The sequence below is a fragment of the Typopeltis vanoorti genome, chromosome 1 (genome assembly GCF_054136105.1).
Source record: "Typopeltis vanoorti isolate ZY-2024b chromosome 1, IOZ_Tvanoo_1.0, whole genome shotgun sequence".
Classification (NCBI taxonomy): Eukaryota; Metazoa; Arthropoda; class Arachnida; order Uropygi; family Thelyphonidae; genus Typopeltis; species Typopeltis vanoorti.
The window spans coordinates 165,967,501-165,989,682 of NC_143549.1; the positions used below are offsets into that span (position 1 = coordinate 165,967,501).

General features: G+C 33.4%; 1 protein-coding gene across 1 annotated transcript in view; it reads right to left on the reverse strand.

Moving 5' to 3' along the window:
* LOC150110611 (soma ferritin-like) overlaps positions 1-21,984 on the reverse strand; it is a 23,076-nt gene extending 1,092 nt beyond the window's left edge. Inside the window, exons 1-4 of the mRNA XM_090395181.1 lie at positions 21,837-21,984; positions 14,468-14,571; positions 10,139-10,285; positions 6,924-7,049 (exon numbers count right to left, since the gene is read on the reverse strand). Of these exons, the coding sequence (XP_090251307.1) occupies positions 6,924-7,049; positions 10,139-10,285; positions 14,468-14,571; positions 21,837-21,900 (441 nt within the window). The 5' untranslated portion in view covers positions 21,901-21,984. The remainder of the gene's footprint in view (positions 1-6,923; positions 7,050-10,138; positions 10,286-14,467; positions 14,572-21,836) is intronic.
* Positions 21,985-22,182: the final 198 nt, after the last annotated feature.

The window sequence follows — 22,182 nt, forward strand, 5'->3', positions numbered from 1 at the left end:
CGACAGGTCGCAAGATTGAAAATTCATTTTAATAAAGAAATTAGAATTATATTATATTTATAACATGTGAAGATAAACTGGGAGATTCCATATTTATTACGCTATTTTCTAGGCGTGAATTATATTGCGGTGTTTGCAATAGAGAGGAAAGAGAAGGAAGTGCTAAATGTTGTAAAATGGACTTGTGTACTTTACTGACGAGTCCGAATTCGAAAAGAAAAAAAAAATAGAAAAAAAATAAAAACAACCAAATTTAAAATTCTTTTCGATTCATTAGACTATGTGCATCGTTAATATGGATTATTTCCTAAATGTAAGATTTTATAAATAGAAGTAAAGCATACACTAGGCCTGTTCGGCATACAGCCAATACAATTAACATTCGTTCAAAAATATTATAAAAGATAAAACATTCTGAAATCATATATTGATTCTTATAAAGTTAAAATTGCATCAAATGACAAAATTATTCTAAAACGAACATTAAAAATGGACAATAATAATAATAATAATAATAATAATAATAATAATAATAATAATAATTATTATTATTATTATTATTATTATTATTATTATTATTATTATTATTATTATTATTATTATTATTAATTACCAAACAAAAAGAGGTGGTGGAATATTAATGTTTATCAAACAAAAATTAATAGCAAAAGATACGGCCTATCAGTTTGAGCATGCTGAAACACTTTGCCTCGAAATCACTAATACCACCAATAGACAGTATCCCATATACCCATAATACTGAATGCTATTTACAGGACACTAAACCTAAACATGATAAAATTCTTGCACGAACTCAATTGCTGGCTTTCACGCCAAGAAATATGTTCAACCGAATACCTAATGATAATTGGCGACATAAGCATAAATATTGCAAATGAAAACCAGAACAACACTGTACAATACCTAGACACGCTCTCCATGTATAATATAATACCAACAATAACATCAGGTACAGGTATACTGCATCAGTCATAAAGTGCAAAGTAGCAAACCATTACTTCACCTCTCTAAACCTGCACACCAAGACAATATCCATGCAATGTCCCACAGAAGAAAAGCAACAGAAAACAATAATAGACGAAGAAATAGTCAACCACGAAATAAGAAAAACAGACTGGGAATACCTGGCATCAGATATCTTATACAACAACATTAAACTCACACTGGAGGAAATATATAAGAAAGCTACAAAGAAAGTCAGAATTCGTTCAGAAACAACACAAAATCCTTGGATAACACAAAACTTAATCCTAGAAATACACAGAAAGGACGCTTTATGGAAAGAATTAAAGCGATATTCAAATAACACAGCTTTAAAAACTGAATATAAGATAACAAGGAATCGTCTTACAACACATATCAGAAATGCAAAAAGAAGTTACTACAGAGACAAAATAACCTCTGCACAAAACAACATGAAACAAACCTGGCATCTGATCAATGAGATGCTAGATTTGTGTTCCCAAAACCACCGCCTCCAAAACCATAAAACACAGCTTCATGAAAGACGCAAAACCTATTCAACAACTAGCAAATGACTTTAACCAATACTTCTACATCCCAGACATGATAAACAAATTACCTTTTCAATACAGAAACCTTACAAACTACAACAGCCTGTGAAGAGCTCTAAGGACATATTATGAACACGCACCCAAAGTATCATAAAAACTTAATGAAACAATATATTCGTTCAGGCTTCCAGTTCAGCGACGCATTGATACATGCCAAGTTATTTTGTGTGTGTGTGTGTGTGTGTGTGTGTGTGTGTGTGTGTGTGTGTGTGTGTGTGTGTGTGTGTGTGTGTGTGTGTGTGTGTGTGTGTGTGTGTGTGTGTGTGTGTGTGTGTGTGTGTGTGTGTGTGTGTGTGTGTGTGTGTGTGTGTGTGTGTGTGTGTGTGTGTGTGTGTGTGTGTGTGTGTGTGTGTGTGTGTGTGTGTGTGTGTGTGTGTGTGTGTGTGTGTGTGTGTGTGCGTGCGTGCGTGCGTGCGTGCGTGCGAATTTCTTCCGAACACAGCAAACAAACCAATAAATAATAACCAACTGGTGTCATCCTCAGATAAGCTTACATATAAGCTTCGAGGGTGAAAAGCAGAGAAATTAGTTCTCATCCAAGATGTATCATATGTAACCAAATACATGTAATGTACGTATCACATGTAAACCAATGTATGTATTATATGTAAACAAATGTATGTAATGTAACTATCATATGTAAACAAAGATAAGTAATATATCATATGTAATCAAATGTATGTAATGTATGTAATAACTGTAACAAAAGTATGCAATATAAAGTGATTATATCCATTGATATTGTATATATAGAGTGTAAAATTGCAAAGAAACATCTGTAATAATCATCATTATGAATACTATAATAATATACGTTGTAAACAGTTACTGTTATTATTATTATTTAAAACACTTTATGTATGAGAATGTATTTGTTATGTATAATTGTGTAAATATAATGTATGAAATTTATCTGAATAATAATAATTTAAAAAAAAAGAAATAAAGTACTTTAAACTGCATAAGAATTTTGTACAGACCAGAAAATATAATATGTCTTAACTGTGCATATGTAAATACTCTGTATGATTATAATAGAAAAAAAAAATTATTTTTAAAAAATATACATATTATTATATAGAGTAATTATATCCATTGTTATATTGTATATATATATATATAGAGTGTAAAAATGCAAAAAACATCTGTAATAATCATAATTTTTAATATTATAATAATATACGTTGTAAACAACAATTATTATTATTATTATTATTATTATTATTATTATTATTATTATTATTATTATTATTATTATTACTTGGTCTTTACGCAGCGAAACCCTTCCAAGTAAAAAACATTATTCCATCTAACATTAAAAAAACTGCTATATCACGGTATCTGCGAATCCCTAATCAGATACGAAATAACAGTCTATGCAAACACATCAAACAGCCACCTAACAAAATTAGAAACATTAGACAGGAAAATCGTGTCAACAGTGATCTGGACACCTTACATGCAACAACCAATATCCTAGAAGCACATGGCGATACCCAGAATTCTGAGCATTTAAAATCTGAAACACTACATGACATTAACAAGGAATTACTTCAACATCACCTATCGAAACAACAGAGACACATATCGTATAACACGACCTACAACAACTCTCTGCATCCCTACACCCTTCAACAACTCATGCAGTTCTTTTATGAGATCACATCAGATACCCACGCTACTCAGCAACCAACCAAAAACTTTAAAACACACAGCTAACTACAGAACAGTAAAATATGAACTCTGGAAAATATACCAACAAAGTTAATATATCATTAACACTAATATACACATCACAAATCACCAGCATCCGATGCTTACATTCCATCCATAAACAATAATAACAACATAAATAGTGAAGGCTAATCCCACTCCCTTCATAAAAGCTAACCCAAGCTTCGAAGTGGGTGGGATTAACTTGCCTCACTCATCCACACGTAATCATCATAATCAAAGACTGCAAATTATGTAACAAAACAGTCAGTACAGTATATAATAATAATGACGATACAGATATATATAAAAAAAGTATATGAATTTGTATCCAAAGAAAAAAAATATTGAAAAGAAATAATGTGCCTTAAATTGCGTACAGTATAATGTACAGAGCATCAAGTGTAATATGCATTAATTGTAAATATGTAAATACTCTGTAGGATGAAAATAGAAAAATTGTTATTTTATACATAATGTGTAAACATGCAAAAATGTCTGTAATAATCATCTGTAATAATCATATGTATGTAATTTATCTGAGAAATTATTATATTCATCATCATGCGTATCAAGGATTTAGGCCTAGCTTGGCCTGTTCCGGCCTTAGAAGTTATCGTTGAATCGTTTAAGAGGACGTCCTGGTTTTCTTTTTCCTAATGGCTTGTACTTTAAGGCTTGTTTTGGTAATGTTTCTGTTTTCATTCTTTGAACGTGTTCCATCCATTTATGTTTATATTTTTTTAATTTTTTCTATTACTGGTTCTTGGTTTAATTCTTTCATAATATCTCCGTTTCTTTTGTGATCAAATAGGGTATACTTTGCAATTTTTTCATAAACTTCATTTCTGGTGTTGTTAATCTTTGTTTGTCTTTTTGTTTTATTGTCCAGATTTCGCTTCCATACAATAACACTGGTAAGGCTAATGTATTGTATACTTTTAGCCTGCTTTGTTTTTGAACTAGGTTTGGTTTAAATATAGAATTAATTACACCTGTTATTTTTAAATATTTTGCAATTTTTACGTTTATATCTTTTTCATCTTCATATGTGATCATCCATCCCAGGTAGTTAAATGAATTCACCTGTTCTAAGATCTTGTTATCTATTACTATTTTAGTTCTTGCTGGATCTTGTCCTTTAAAGGCCATAGTTTTTGATTTTTCCGTTGATAATATCATACCAGTACTATCATATTATCATATTATTATTATTATCCAATATCTATATCTAATAAATTATCATATTATTATTATTATTATTATTATTATTATTATTATTATTATTATTATTATTATTATTATTATTATTATTATTATCCATTATTCAAAAATTCCGTGTAATCTTCGTTGTTAATATTAGAAGAACATGTATTGTAAATATAGATGCAAAAAAAGTATTATTATAAAATTTTTTATTGAAATGCAATGTAGAAAATGAATCACATATGCAGCACTTAGTGCTGAATTTTGTAAAAATTACAAGTTGGAATGTAACTAAAGATGCTTATTGTAACTGTGTAAATATTGTAAAAATCAATTAAAATATCATTATTATTTAAAAAAAAACATTATGTATGCAAGTATCTGTTATGCACAATTGTGTTCATGTAATGTATGTATAATGAAAATGAAATATATATTGATCTTTAATTGACCATGATTTATAAACATCTAATGCCAACAAGTTTCGCCAACGGGGAAATTAGTACAGAGAAAATGGAGTAACGCTATCGTATAAATTAAAAATTGAAACAGAACGCATGGAGCGTGTTGTGTTAGTGACTGTTGTGAGAGTACGCTCTGTAGTTTTGAGCGAAATTAAATTCTGGCAGACTGAGCGATCGTATTAAGGTTTTCCATATGTCAGCTATTATCATTTCCTGGTTTCCGTTAAGCTTTTCTCCAGAACGGAGGACTACAACGGCTTCCTTGAAATTTCTGCAAGTGAAGTCTTCTTCTATATAAGGCATGGAGCTGCTATCCCAATCAATGCTGACCATTTGTAATCGCGAAATGATGGGCTAGACCTGAGTTGTCTGTTCTGTTGTTATTAACATCTCCTGTATGTTTTTTTTATCGGATTTCGAGGCTTCTCGACGTCTGTCCTATATAGTTTAGACCACAAGCACATGGGATGTTATACACTCCAGCGTGTTTGAAAAAAGGATTAATGTGTTATGGCGATCTTAAAACGTGACAAACAGTCTTGATCAGTTTGAACGCAACTCTGACGTTGAAAGGCTTAAAATGTTTTGCGATCTTTTTCGACACTGTACCTGCATAAGGAATACTTATGGATGATCTGTATTGAATGATAGTAGATTGTTGTTGTTGTGGGGGGTTGCTATGAAGAATCTTGTAGATTAAATTAATGTCTGATATATGAGTAAACTCATCATAGTGTTCTTTTTCTTCTGGGATGATGTTCGTGGCTCTATTTTTGAACATATGTATTATGCTGAGCTTCTGGGAAATATGGTGAGTCTACCGCAAACCAACACACAATGGACGTTACCTTCATTTCAAATCAACTCACCACATTACCCAGAAGCTCAGCATAATACATATGCTCTAAAATGTAATTGTTTACCGAATTACGGTGCGTTATATATATATATATATATATATATATATATATATATAATTACTTGGTTATCCTAATATACAATATATACAATAAGTTAAAAAATTTATTACATCTACATCTCCTCCATCCAGAGATTCTTATTAAAAATAAAAACACCTTTTTGCAACTTCTATAGGTAAAGTTGATAAGGCTCTGTATTACTAAAACCTTGGTATTTAGGGTCTAGCTACTCACTGAGGAGACCTCAAAAAAAGTTGAAACCGCTCTGGGTAGTGACTCCACCCATAATGACCCTACCCATAATGTATTGCAGTATACATCTTTTAGTGAGATGTGCTTTACATTATGAGAAAATACTAAGAATAGTGATCAGAGCTTAACCCATCTTTACAATGAGTTGCCCTGTGTTGTACCATCTTTAGACTTGAAGTTTGTTTCAGGTGCAAACTTAATTGTTTGCATACTTGGAATTAGGAGTAAAAATAACCAAGCTTATAAAATTACTTGGTTATCCTAATATACAATATCCTCAAGTTAATATATATATATATATATATATATATATATATATATATTATATAATATATATAATATATAATATGATGACTACTACTAAGTCAGTTAATATTAAAAATGAATAAATAATATACATATATATATATATATCCCCGCGGTTAGCCTAGTGGCTGTGCGCATCACAACCATCTGCCTGGGGAAGGAGTGTCCTAGGTTCGATTCCCGTCTTGAGGAGCTAAATTGATCTTCCTCAGCCATAGCCAAGATACCTGGTCTTGGGCGTGGACAGTTGGATTTTTCCCCAGTTTATCCTGGGGTTTTTCATCCCGCAAAGCAGGCAAACTAACCTTGAGAACTCAACACTACTGGCCATATGACATACCGGGGCATAGGGCTGACCACCTATCCTGTGAACGGTTTGAGGTTCGATGATTAATAAACTCTCGACACCGCAAGGTAAAAGAGGCTATAAAGAATATGATATATATATATATATATAATGAACTTACGTGTGGATCAGTGCATGTTTCAGCAGCATCGTGAAGTTGGAAGAGATGGTTGTTGACCGTGATCTCCAGTTCTAACGCGTCTCTTAACGCTTCAAGGCCATTCATCCACGATGTCTTTTGGGGCATCTATTAAAGAGAAAATAAGTATCCAGTAAGTGTTTGGTTAAGAAGTACGTACTTTCTTTTTTTTTTTTTTTATCGGAAGTTTGAAAAACTACTCTGCTACGGAAAACAGAACAAATAAATAATAACAATAAAAAAAACCATGAAATTTGTAATTCCAATTTCGAAATATTTTTATACAAATCACAGTAGTAAACCGCACCGAAAAATAATAAACAAATAATAAAATCAAGCGTAATGAGATTCAGAAGGACTGCAAAATGCACATTACTAGGTTAAAAAAACGGAGTTAGAATATTTTAAGAGAATTAAAAGTAAAATTATTAGAAGAAAACTAAAAATTATAAGCAAAATTGGATAGGACATTTATACAGGGTCAACACCCGATATCCTAAACAATTAATAAAATATAAACCAACTGGAAAGAGAAGGCAGAGTAGACCTCAAAAGAGGCTATTGGAATACCTGTTGACTGCAATTTTCAGAAAAGGTTGTTTTGGGGATAGAAAAAGTAGCAGGTTTGAGTTCTGCTAATGGAAGAGAGTTGTCCTTAGAATAGAGGAAGAAACTTTCACACTCCGATTTCAAAGTTGGACTGTGAATGAATGGTTACTTGTCGATTGTATTTAACAAGATTTAAGAATTATAGGATTATAGATGCTAACGCAGTTAAAGTTTCCTTAAATGATCTGACAAGCACTAAAAACTTACCACCTTTTTATAGACAGAGCATGAAACAACCAGAGAAGAATCATTGACTTACAGGAGTGCTGTTTTCAACGAAATCAAGAAAACTTAAGGAGGGTTTGAGTAATAGCTATTTCTCAACTGTAAGAACTAATAATAATAATAATAATAATAATAATAATAATAATAATAATAATAATAATAATAATAATAATAATAATAATAATAATAATAATAATAATAACAGCTAACTGCTTTTATTCCCTTTTAGGGAGCAAGTGAGGCCTTTTAACCCTATCTAGCTTTTGGAGACTGAATGGGCAGTTCAATCTCCACCAGTAGCCAATCAGAGATAGCTGGCCCATGACTATCACTAGTTATAAGCACCCACCGATGACGAGAGCGGCAAAATGTACTGACATCTCTTGGTACCTAACCCCAATAGGATATGTTACCGTTTGAAATAATGTGGGTTCTATTTAAGGATATAATTTTTTCTTATATCCTTAAATAGAATATTTAACACCTACTAATGAAGAAAATGAACGGCCGATTTTCTTGAGTTTTCGGGAGAAAAAAACCCGCGCGCCCGTGATTGACTAACTCGGAAACCGGTAGAAGAAAGGCTTAGAAAAAGTTCCTCCAGCCGGCGACTAGACTTGAACTATAAGTCGATCATCGCGCAGCATAACGCGGAGGATGCAAGCGTCACTTCCACTGAGTTATACAAGCCTTAATTTGGAATATTAATTTTGAAATTTTTTGACTTCCATTCTGATTAGGGTATAAAGTGGTCATCCTCTTAGAAATCATTGCACTTTAGAAAAAACAGGACTTCTCAATCTTTCTTCATAAGCGATCGTTTTCAAAAATTTGGATGCATCGTCAAATAAATAAATTTATTTGAAATTAACTACATTAAATAAATTAATTAAATTAAAAATGTTCTTAGATTTGGTGAATATGTAGAATCTTTTGGAATAACGTGAGCTACCATGCTGATTCATGGTGTCCACGGAGAAGCAATATCTTGTGGTTAATATAGCATGTTGTTCATAGGTAAAATTGTTTATCTATGAGTGTATCTTTAGCTCTGGTGTGCTTGTATGTTTTCTCATCCAATATTTGTCATTGTATTCTTTTACTTTAAGAGTAGCATGTTTTCTGTCTATCAGGGAGTTCCTCCAATTGTGTAGGGGAGCAACTCTACATTTTAGTTAAGGGTGTAAATATTTCTTAGCACCTAAAATGAACTGTTATATCTTCTCTATAAAATAATTTTGTTATTGTTGTTGTGTGTGTGTGTGTGTGTGTGTGCGTGCGTGCATGCGGTTGGACTCGCAACTGATGATGAATCCAAGCTATCAATGAACCAAAGCTTTCAGGAGAAGTTTTGAAGGCAGACAACTACCATTATAACTTCTAAATCTAAATACTCGCATTCTTGTGTAATAATTTGAGTTCTAAGGTCAAATTTGAGATATGGGGTTAGAAATCCAAGCTTCTAGGAAGAAAAATAGTACTTATTAGTGCCGTAGATTGACTAACTTGGGAACTGGCTGAAGAAAGGCCTAGAAAAGACTCCTCTAGTCATCCAGAATGGCACTAAGAACGGCCTGTAACTATTTTTAAAGCATAAATAATATCACACGATGTTCAGGAATGAACTGCTAAACAATCTTGGAGTGAATATGTCTCCAAGGAACCATTCATGGGTGGAATGACATAAAAAATTACAATCGTGGTTCAGTCAAAGCTGATCCATGGTCCACTATGGGATTGCAATCAACTTCTTGCCAAAGCCTAATTGGAAGAAGGCTGCTCTCCTACATATAAGTAATACTTTCAATAACGTAAAAGGTTAGGTTCATTTTTGGAAGACGGTTATTCCCAAGTGGAACCATAGGCCAATGAGTAATATTTAATTTCTGTGGACTATTCAATTACATTTTAATGCGTTCAGAAATTTTTCAATGCCTTCAATAATTTATCCTTTTCCATAAAGAAAGTAGTCTTTCTTTCATGGCACTGCAGCAATCTTTTCAAAAGTTACCGATAATTTTTGTATTCTGATTTCCGATTTATAATTAAAAAAAAGTGGAACTGCATGTCTTTCACGATGAAAACAAACTATAGAAGACAATGTGGAAGACAGCATTTCACTTCTAGTAATGTGTGTGTGTGTGTGTGTGTGTGTGTGTGTGTGTGTGTGTGTGTGTGTGTGTGTGTGTGTGTGTGTGTGTGTGTGTGTGTGTGTGTGTGTGTGTGTGTGTGTGTGTGTGTGTGTGTGTGTGTGTGTGTGTGTGTGTGTGTGTGCGCGCGCCTGTACAACGCAAAAAATTTATTATTTTTAAATTATTAAACCTAAATCATATATCTAGAAAATGAATTAACAGTTCACTTACCTCAAACTGAAAACCTGTAAATCTGCTTCCACGAAGACTGAGGTATCTGATTATTCTTTCGGAATGTTCCCTTTCTTCTAACGAGCTGTTTCGAAAGAATTTCGCAAATCCCCTTCGAGCTACATGATTGCTACCGAAATATGCGGCCTATAAAGAAACATTGCTTTCAACAGGAAAAGGTTCGTTACTCGTTGAAAATGTACATAAAAATGAATCATGAAAGTATTATCAAAAGGAAAAAGTCCTGATGATATCGCAGAGAATGCCAGTTCATCTGGAATTGGTTGGCTGTTATTTGAAAATACAGTCGAAGCTACTATGGCTATGAAACAGTGTGTTATACCTACGTGTGTTCTAATCAGTTTAAATGCTGTTCTATGGGATGAAAATCCCGAGTTTCCATGAGAAAAACCATGTCACCTTTCATGAGACCAGTTAATTTCACTTTCAGTTGAAAGAGCCTTTATAAAGTCCCTGGGGGCTAGATGATCCAAGCTCTTCAAGAACGCAAGTCTTTCTAACCAAAATACAAATGCCATGTAGTCCTGATGACCGATTATGTCCAAATAACTGGGTTTCAAACTTAACTTGAATGCGGTAATTAGTATTTAAGTCCCCTCTTTTACACGCAGTGCATTTCTGAAAACGTCGATGAAAGTTGAAAAATAAACTTTCATTTATACGAAGGATTCTTTTCTAGACAAATACAAATTAAAATCTCAATAATCACATAAATGTTTATTCTATTTTAGTGTTATTATTTTCATTCTCGAGTGTTATACAGTGTGTTAGGCTCAATAGCCTATCATGGCCAAGTAACTAATTAGAAATCTTTTCGTTTTGCTTATGTTAGCACATAAGCAAAACGAAATGTGTGTGTGTGTGTGTGTGTGTGTGTGTGTGTGTGTGTGTGTGTGTGTGTGTGTGTGTGTGTGTGTGTGTGTGTGTGTGTGTGTGTGTGTGTGTGTGTGTGTGTGTCCGATCCTTGAAAGTTTGAAAACATATATGAGTACCATGTAGAAGAAAATGATTTTTTTATCATTTTAATTATCCTTTGTCTTTTTAATTTAATTTTGAAATAATCCAAAAATCCTGTTCTAGAGAAGAAACATGCAACTTAGAAATATAAGGGATACAACATTTTCAGGTAACACAGAGGGAACAGAAGGGGGAGAGGTTTTGCTAATGATCGCTGAAAAGTTGAAGCCAAAAAGAGTAGAAGTGCCTCAAGATGAGGCATACAGAAGGCAGTTCATTTGAGGCTATTTGGTGCGAGATAGAGATCAGCAGGATGAAATATATAATTGGCTGTTGCTATAATCCAGGGAGTATGAGGGAGAATCTGGATAATATGCATTGGCCAATTTGCATGATGAGTGCAGGTCCAGTAATTATTATGGGAGATTTTAACTATGGCGACATAGATTAGGAGAAGGAATGGTTACAAGGAAAGAAGGAAATGGAGTTTATACAGTTGTTAAGAGATAATTCCTTGAGACAGCATGTAGTGGAGGGGACAAAAGGATCGAGAGTGTTGGATCTGGTCATAGCATCAGAGAACATATCAATGACCAGTTTAGCCACAATTTCTCCACTTGCGAAAAGCGATCATGTGGTCTTGATCTGGGAGATTGTCAGAAGTATAGGATTTTCTGATAAGAAAGGGTATATGTGGAATTACAAAGCCGGTGATTATGACAAGCTAAGAAGTCAGCTTTTAGCAGTGCTATGGCATGAGAATTTGAGGGGAGAAATGATGGTGTATGGAAGGTTGTCAAAAGGTGTTTAAGAAAAACAGTATCAGACTGTATACCCAGTGTCAGGAGCATAAATCACGTAGGACTAAGACGTATTATTAAGCAGAAGTTGCAGAAAAAGAAAAGGTTGTAGAGGAAGTATAAAGAAAAAAGATGATCAGCATATCCATGAGCAGTACAAGGTACAGGCAAGTAGGGTAACCTGCATGGTAAGGAAAGTCAAAGCTAATTATGAGAGGGAAGCTAGCTGATTAGTCCAAAAGAAATCCTAAGGAGTTCTTTCGCTATATAGCAAGTAAAAGGAGAAATAACTATGGAAGGAGGACTTTACGAAGTGTTAATGGTAGAGAAGGAACAGACGCAAATGAATAGTTCAGTTACTAAGTAATCATTTTACAAAAGTTACCATCTTGGTTGTGATTTTGCAATGCCGGGCATGTCACTGATTGATGAAAGACTAGAAATAGAATAAATAGAGGCGCTTAGTATATTGCAGAACATTAATGCGAACACTGCCATAAGGTTAAATGACATATCGGTCTTGGTGTTAAGACAATGTGCAAGAGAATTAAGACGTCCTCTAACCAAGCTGTTTAGTTTAAGTCTCAGTTCTGATCAAGTTGCAGTAGAGTTGAAAAAGGGGAAAATAATTCCTCTGCATAAAGGAAGTTCCAAGAAGAACAAATTAACAGAACTAACAAATTACAGGTCAATCAATATATCAGGAATGGTGGTTAATGTTTTTGAGAAGTTGATAAAAATTAGAATTCAGTCCTGGGTGAACAGAAATATGATACTTTACAAGGGACAACATGGTTTTGTCAGGGATGGAACTTGCCTTAGTAACTTACTTTCTATAATAAAGTGACAGTGGAATTGGATAAAGGAAATGCTTATTCTATGATACTGTTTGAATTTGCAAAGGCATTTGACAAGATTATACATAGAACTCTATCGCATAAATGGAGGCAAATGGGAATGGATGTGAATCTGGTGATTTGGATTAGAGGATGGCTGGTGGAGAGATATCAAAGAGTGGTTTATGGAGAAGTTGAGTCAAGGAGGAGGCAGGTGACTAATAATGTACTTCAGGGCTCAGTACTTGGTCCTTTGTTGTTTAATTTCTAAATTAATGAAATCTGAAATAATTTGACGGGAAATATCTACTTGTTTGCTGATTACTCAAAATTGGGAACAGCTATAGTGAATGAAGGTGATGCGGAGAACTTGCAGGATGACTTAAATATGCTGGCGGCAGGGCCGAATTTACCATAAGGCACATTAGGCGCAAGCTGGGGGCCTCACTCTCTATGGGGACCACATTTAAAACCTTACTCCTCACAAACAACAATATTAAAAACAGCCTACTTATAGTTGCAAAATAAAATACTTTTTAAATATTTTATTTAATATAATTTTTTTTCATTTTTATATAAATATTTTTTCCTTTTTATATAAATATTCTATTTTATATAATATAAAAATTATTTTAAAATATTAAATTCATAATATAAAAACTATAAAAATATAAAAAATGATAGGCGGATAAGGTGAGTGGTGGAGTCGGAGGGTTGTAGAGTAGGTGCCCTTCCTCGATGAGTCTTGGACGTGTCAAATAATAAAAGTTTTTTGCTGTTGTTTTATACGGAATGCAATGAGGTGTTTATTGTGTATAGCCAATTGCCAATAACATCAAACATGTATCGATGTTTTTAATGTGAATCGAAGGCACAAAATTTTATATATTATAGTATAGTAGTACAGTAGGTTGATTAATTATTTAATGGCTAGATAATCCAAAAACCCTCCCTAGAAACCAAGCAATAACTTTTTTCAAGCTACTTTGTCTCCAATAAGTAAAGTAATGGTCGAATACTAGACAGAGAAAAATTCATGTAGAACCTAAAATACTAGCCAGAGAATGCAGTATTCTCTAACTAGTATTCTCAGAGAATACTAGTATTCTCTAACTAGTATTTTAATAGTTAGAATTAAGAACCAATTCCTTTCCTGGTATATTCATTCAGGAAACAATACATATATATTCATTCATTGGTGGTGGTGGAAAATGCATCAGAAGATTCGATATTTTCCTTCCTGATTACTTCTGCGGAAGAAAAGCGGCCACTCAATAATTTATAACCTGATTTCGGTCTTCATGATTTTTGTAGTAAGAAGCCAGTAGCTTTCATAGTAGTTGGCTTAAGAGTCTCTACAGTAATCCTTGATATGAACTTTGAAGGGTAAAATTTGCTACTCTTATATGCGTGGTAAAATAAATCATTTTATTACTCATAAATATTTTATGAGTAATATAATATAATAAGCATACTGAAATCGTGTATTACTTATCATATACGTTTTAAGGATGATGGTTACTTTAGATTGGGTGTGTAATTTTACAAATCATAAATATTACTTAATAAATGCCTTCTAAATGGTTATGGCCAATCATTCTTCAGATTAACATAAATTAGAAATATTTGTCAACCAACAAGTTGCTACTAGACCAGTTTATAAAGCTAGAGAAAAGAAATGTTTTTTTTTCCCCTAATAACTTACGGTTACTTACCATTTGCATGTAAGAGAGGCTTGCAAACATTTCTTCATTTACTTGCGTCTGTAGAAGGCTTAGGCAATGTTCTTTAACTGGATAGCGGTTAGATTGATCATCCTCTGAAATAATATTAATAATAATAATTAGATTAAGGATTGAATGTGTGTCTGGAGTTGTGATTAAAGTGTAAAGAAGTTAGTTAGTTAGGACCAAGATTCAGAATTAGGTTTGAAAATACTCTTTGGTGGCAAGCATGGGTTTTTTAAAGGAAGATTGTGTTTTAATAATTTGCTTACTTATTATAATAAGGTGACAAATGCATTGGATAAGGGTGATGCACACACAGTGGTATATTTAGATTTTGCAAAGCCCTTTAATAAATTGCCACATGACAAGCTGGTAATTAAATTGGACCGGATGGTAATATGCAGTTCTTTGCAGACGATGTAAAGTTAGAGAGATCTCTCAGGAATAGAGCGGATGTCGTGGCTTTGCAAGAGGACTTGAATACACTGGTAGAATGGGTAAATGATTAGGGATATCAGTTCAATGTTGCGAAGTGTTTGAAATTTGGGAACTAAAGATAGGATGTTGAGTTCACAATCGGTGGAAATATCCTCGAAGAAGTATAGGAGATGAGTGATGTGAGCGTGATTACGGACAATGACCTAAAATTTGGGACATATTGCTAAAATTGTGTCTCTGGGTCGATTTTATGGAAAATCGACCCAGCAAATAGACTCATTAGTGAACACAGTTCGTATTTTCAGTCAGGACATCAAAATGGAATTTGGTTTAGATAAATGTGCAATTTTATCTATTAAACGAGGAAAAATAATTGATACTAGCAATTTTAATTTTGATCAAGAGAAATAATCTGAGAAATATGGAGAGTCTACCACAAATCAACACATACTGGACGCTACCTTCATTATAGTATATAAAAGCAATTTCACCTGATGAACACTATAAATACCTAGGAATATTAGAAGCCAGTGACATTCTCCACTCGAAAGTTAAACAACAGGCAGCAGCAGAATGCACCAAAAGAGTTAGAAATATTCTGAAAACAAAACTAAATGGATCAAACACAATTATTGGAATATTTGAATTCAATTATATGAATTCTTGGGCTATACCAGTGATCCGATACACAGCTGGCATAATAGATTGGACAAAAGAAGACCTGGACAAATTGGACCGGAAAACTAGAAAATTAATGACTATGCATCATGCATTACATCTACGAAGTGATGACCGGTTGTACCTAAGAAGGAGAATAGGTGGACGGGGTCGCTGTAAGTGAGACAGACTGTGAAAGAAGAAGAAATTAGTTTAAAAAGTTACATCGACAATAGCTCTGAGCAAATGCTTCAAGCAGTTACACAAGAGGGGCTTCTGAAAGCAACAGGAAACAAATGCGATTACAAAAAGGAACAGCAAAATAACAGATATGTGCGCTGGAAAAATAAACCTTTGCATGGCCAATTTCTTCGAGGTACTGAGGCAAAAATTGACGTGAACAAGACTTGGCAATGGCTATAATATGGATATCTTAAAAAAGAAACAGAAGGATTTATTCTGGCAGCTCAGAACAGGCATTACAAACTAACGCAATGAAAGCAAAAGTTTTGAACATTAATAATAACAGGAAATTCAGATTATGCGATCAGAAAGATGAGACTGTAGAATATATAATCAGTGCCTGCAGCAAGATAACTCAAACTAACTATAAATACCGCCATGATCAAGTGGCCAAAATAATTCATTGGCATGTATGCAAAAAATATGGCTTTCCTACATCTAATAACTGGTGGCATCATAAAATAGAGACAGTACTGGAAAACCAAACAGCAAAAATTCTCTGGGACTTTAGAATACAAACTAATCGGCATTTGGAACACAATAGACCTGACATCACAATTATCGAACTTCGACAGCTTTGGATTATGGATATCGCAGTGCCCAGTGATAACAACATTATCAACAAAAAAACTGGGAAAAATTACTAAATATCGAGATCTGGCAATCGAAGTTGGCAGGCTGTGACTTAAACATACTAAAGTTATCCCAATAGTTATTGATGCACTTGGTGCAATTTCAAAGAAGCTATCTAACTATTTACAGCAATTAAACATCAACCAAGTGATCCCATATGACCTACAAAAATAACAATACTTTGAACACTCCATATTTTAAGATACTACCTGACAGACTATTCTTAGATTCTTGGGTAGAATCTGAATTTTCTGTATCACCAATCAAATTGTTCTTTAAATAATATTTGTTATTTCAATAATGTTGTTTAAATCTTGTTTTTTTACTGTGTATCAATTATGTGAATAAATAATAATAACTATTAAGACAATAACAGGAGCTCATCAAGCCTAGAAGGTTCGTCACCTTTAATAACTCTTTATAATTGTTTTTATTTTCGATATCTAATATAATGATTAGATAATGCCTATTGCTTTAAATACCATTTATTTAAATATGGTGTATTTAAATATTCCACGACGAGTTTTATTTACCTGAAATCCAGATGAGGAGAAGCACATGAGCAGACGTGGAATATCTTTGAGTTCCAATCACGCCCATGAACAACTAGAAGCAAACTTGAAGGCGTCATAACATTTGCTAATTACAATTTCAGTCGGTTGTGATTTATTTATGTGACTTATTTTTAGTGAAATACGCTGAACTTATTAGCATGAAGATTACTTTTCAAATATATATGTATATGCATATATACCATGACAGAAATAATACTGTAAAAATAATAATGTTTTAAAAATAATTATGGTTATTATCTAAAACTATTTTAGAAACAAAAACCAAAGAATTTGCCTGAGCATACTCTGATAACTTTCATGATGCTAGATAGGACTAGAAAAAGGCTGTTCTAAGTCCAATACTATCTGTCTACTAGAGAGAGATTTTTCCTAGGCTTTTTTTTTTTTTTTGTTTACCCGACCAGTTTTGAAAGATTCGTTCTTTGGACGAAGCAAGAAAATTTTCTACTGGAATCTCAGTTCCGTAAATAATCGAGTGCAGCATAATTTCAAGCCATAATAACTACAAATAGGGTTATGAACTCGAAATGACGGTAATTGTTTGGCGTCTTAGTTAAAAATATTTAATTTATTTATTTATTGAGAAGGCCGATTTTAATACATTTCTTTTTACACGCGTATTTTTTTTTTTCTATACAGTGTTCATCCTTCTTTTATAAATGCGTTGTCGTAATACAATAAATTGTAGTCGTTAATTTGTGGTGGAAAGAGAGTTCCGATTACTTTTCTCTTGATATTCTTAACTATAGAAACTGTAACTCTTTCTCTAAGAAAATATTTTCTGAAAAATAACTGAATTGTTTTGTTGAAATTTTATAATCCAAAGAGAACAGATAAATGTTCTGCTGTAAATACATTTTGCACAAGGGAGGCTCTAAGACTGATGTTGCTAATTATAGACCAATCAATATATCTGGAGTGGTGGTTAAGATTTTGGAGAAATTAGTTAAAATTAGAATTCAGGACTGGGTGGACAGCAATATGATACTTTATAAGGGGCAACATGGTTTTGTGAAAGGTAGGTCTTGCCTAAGTAATTTGCTTACGTTCTATAATAAAGTAACAGTGGAGTTGGATAAAGGAAATCCTTACTCAGTGATACTGCTTGACTTTGCAAAGGCTTTTGACAGGATTCCACATGGAACTCTGTTACATAAATTAGAGCAAATGGGTTTGGATCCGAAGATGGTGATTTGGATTAAAGGATGGCTGGCGGACAGATATCAAAGAGTGGTTTACGGAGGAGCTGAGTCCAGGAAAAGGCAAGTGACTAGTGGTGTACCTCAGGGCTCAGTTCTTGGTCCTCTATTGTTTAATTTGTACATCAATGATATTGGAAATACCTTGAATGGAAATATCCACTTGTTTGCTGATGATGCAAAATTGGGAAGAGCGATAATCAATTCAAATGATGTGGATATTTTACAGGATGACTTAAATAGGCTGACGCTATGGACTGAGGTAAATGGCTGTCAGTTCAACGTGGCTAAGTGTAAGGTGATGCACTTCGGGAGGATGAAATCGCATGCTGTTTACTATATTAACGGAACTGAACTGCAGGAAGTTGATGAGATAAGAGACTTGGGAGTTATTGTGGACAGAGAACTTAAGTTTAAAGGGCATATTGCTAAGATTGCCAAAACATCACATCAAATTACATGGTTGTTGAGGAACACACTAACAAGCAGGGATAGGGAAGTTATTATTCCACTCTATAAGGCATTAATAAGGCCGCATTTGAACTATTGTGCACAGATCTGGTCGCCAGGATTTCTTGGTGATGCAGAAGTGGTAGAAAGGATTCAGAGGAGGGTTACAAAGATTGTTGCAGGTCTGTGGGATGTTCCCTATGAGGATAGATTGATGATCTGTGGGCTCCAAAAACTAGCTGATAGACGTAGGAGAGGAGATATGATAGAGGTATTTAAATTGTTAAAGGGATTTTACAGGATTGATACCGATGATATTCTTAAGACCAATGCAGGATGTGAGAGAACGAGGGGTCATCCCTGGAGATTGTGTAAGAGTGTGGTTAACAAGGGTGTTAGGACTAGATTTTTTACTTGGAGGGTTGTGAATGGGTGGAATGCTTTGCCAGAACTGGTTGTGAATGCTTCAACTGTGAATGAATTTAAGGAGAGGTATGACAGGTATTGTGTAAATAATGGTTAGTGTGTCAATGTCGGGTCTCCCGCGATGAGTCTTTTGACTCCATGGAGACACCGTTAAAATAATAATAATAATAATAATAATAATTTTCAGACTTTCAATATATTTTTGCTGTGAACAAGTATGAAACAGAAATGCAAGAGTAAGTAATATTCTTATTATATATATATCCAATGAACAACAGTTTATTATTTATAAAGCAATCGAACTAATCGAAAACGAATATTTACAGTACAAATTTAAATTACATTATTTTTTTTTAAATCCAATATTTTTTTTCAAAATGATTTATTAACACAACTGTTTATTAACGTTTTCATATTTATTTTACTTTCGAAAAATGATAGAGATCATTTTCGAAAATTCAGCCCGTAGATGGCGCCAACAGACGTACAAAACTTGGCATTCCTAAAATCACAATGTTGGGTTTCGCGAATATATAACGATTTCTGTTCATAGATAATGGACTGATTTATCACTGGAAATAATATAGATGCTACTGCTCGATAAACAAATATATAAAATACAGAAAAATGAGCACTCTAGGGAACAGGAATGTGGTTCTTTAAAATTCGAGAACGCAGTTTACTGTATAAAGCGGAATGATTAAAACATCTTTGATTCAGAATTAAAACAAACAAGCCAATTAAAACGAATGTGTATCATCATGTATTTCTAGCTCACTTTTTCACGAATAAATAAGTAAATAATAAAGTGTCTTTTTATCGTTAGTGTTTAAATTTAACCATGATTATTACACTTAATTTTGAGAGGCAGGGGATTGTACCCAACAAGTACTACACTCCAGTTTCTTGTACATACATAACACTCATGCATCCATGACAATGTTTGAAGAAATTTCGCATAGTTTGAAATACCTCGATTGATTCGAATTTTACGATGTGAGGAACTTTACCCACTCCTTTCAACAGAACACGAATTAGATATTCTGGAACGAAAATGCCAGTTTCCTCAACTGAGAAACTGATGCGTAATTCCATCTCTCAAAATAATTGCTGGTCTGGTTGGCAGATTTGATAGCGTATGTTCTCTCCAGTCAATAGGATTTTAACTTCCAGTGCGTGTAGTGGTGGTCTTACACTGGATGATTTCATTACCCAGTGTAAGACCACCACTACATACACTGGAAGTTAAAAGTAACCTGAAAAAAGATACGTTTAGTCTCTACAGCAGAATTTCGAGATTATGTAATCCTTGGCTTACTTTAGTGCTAAAGTAATGTAGAGTATGTTTTCAGCATTACAAGTAAGATGCCATTAAAAATACATATATATACAACTCACCATTACAGACAGGCAAAATAGCAGGATATCTCATACCTTAATTATTGCAATTGTAAATGCCATATATATTTTCGCTCTTTCTACATTACATAAAACATAGGAATAAAATAATTCCGCTAACGCTTTTATTCTCCGAAAGGGAAATAAAAGGCAAAGCAATTTAGTTCTGACTTACTTTTAGAAACTCGGGAGAAGTCAAATCTATCCTTAGCCAGTTACAGAAAACTGGCCTATGACTATCAGTGATTTTAATCCTGGGAAGGAATACAGCAAACAACTTCCGCCATCTCGTTGTCTTTAACAGCATCTGTTATTGTCTGAAATATGAGTTTATCTGAAAATGAGTTCTACGGTCAATTTTCTTGAGTTACGGAATTAAAGCCAAGCGTTTTCCTGAAAACCCTACTTGCCAGTGTCAGATATCTACTAATTCGAACGTAGCATGAAATGAGTTTCAAGAATGTTTTCTTTTTCTTTCCAGTTGTTAGAGTCTCTGTTCTTTAGCTAACAGACTGTGGGTCGAATTCCAATGCGATATGGACATTTCTCAAGGTCTTTAGATTGTTAGATTATTTTCAACGGATGCTGAAATTTTTTCTTGTTTTGCTTCAGCAGAATTTCTAGATAATCTCCTTCGCTCATCCACGATATAGGTTTATAACAATCTGCAATTGAAACTATCATAAAAGAAAAAAAATGGCGAAGTTTAAATCATTTCATATACTTTGTATGCTTACGATATCATTATGTATATTCCTGTGAAGTCGAGGACCGCGAAGGTTCTTCATACATTCAAGAGTTCTCTGTATGCATATACTTGGATTCCATCAAGAAACGTCATGACCGTTAATTCCCAATTTTTGTCATACAAGAAATAAACAAACAAACAAACAAAAAAAAACTCTGAAGTTATGTATATATATATTCACGGCTTTTCGTAAACTACGCGAACTAGGAATGCGATGCGATTGCTCCGCTCCCCGAAAATAAAGGTGGTGTATAGGTTGACATTTTTAGATCTTAAAATTAAAATTTAAATCTGAAGACCTGAACACTGTATCCTGTTCAGGTCTCTGGATTTGAAAATATGACCACGTTATCAAGAAATAAAACATTCCTTTTTTTTATTTTATTATTATTATTATTATTATTTTTTACTCTCCCTGCTTCTCACTGGCAATGGGAAAAAAACAACTGAATGATCCACAGTTATATCCCATAAGTTACACATTTGTTAATTAATGAACGTCACACACAAATAAAAGTGAGCAATAATTTAATTTAAAAAAATGGTTATACTAAATGGATAACCTCGGATACTACAATATAAATGCTTACCTTTATATCCAGAAGCAATGAACAGCACATTAAATAAAACCGAACATATAATTTTCTGTATCATAATGAATACACACTAAATATCGACCTTTTGTTAAGAGGAACTTCAAAGAAAAGTGTATCAAATTAACAACGGCGACCGTTATAAATAGAGTACACTAATCATTTCCTTTTTTTGCTGAGAAGCAAATTGGTAATAGGACGATCAAAGTTTATGGCATCTCAGCTATTTTTCTAGTTAGTCTGCTGACATCATCTTAATGTTATGATTGCTATCAAGGCTGAGTTAGCAAGTGATAAATATAAATCGCCGGAAATTATTTAGTCTATATTTGAACCATTTTAG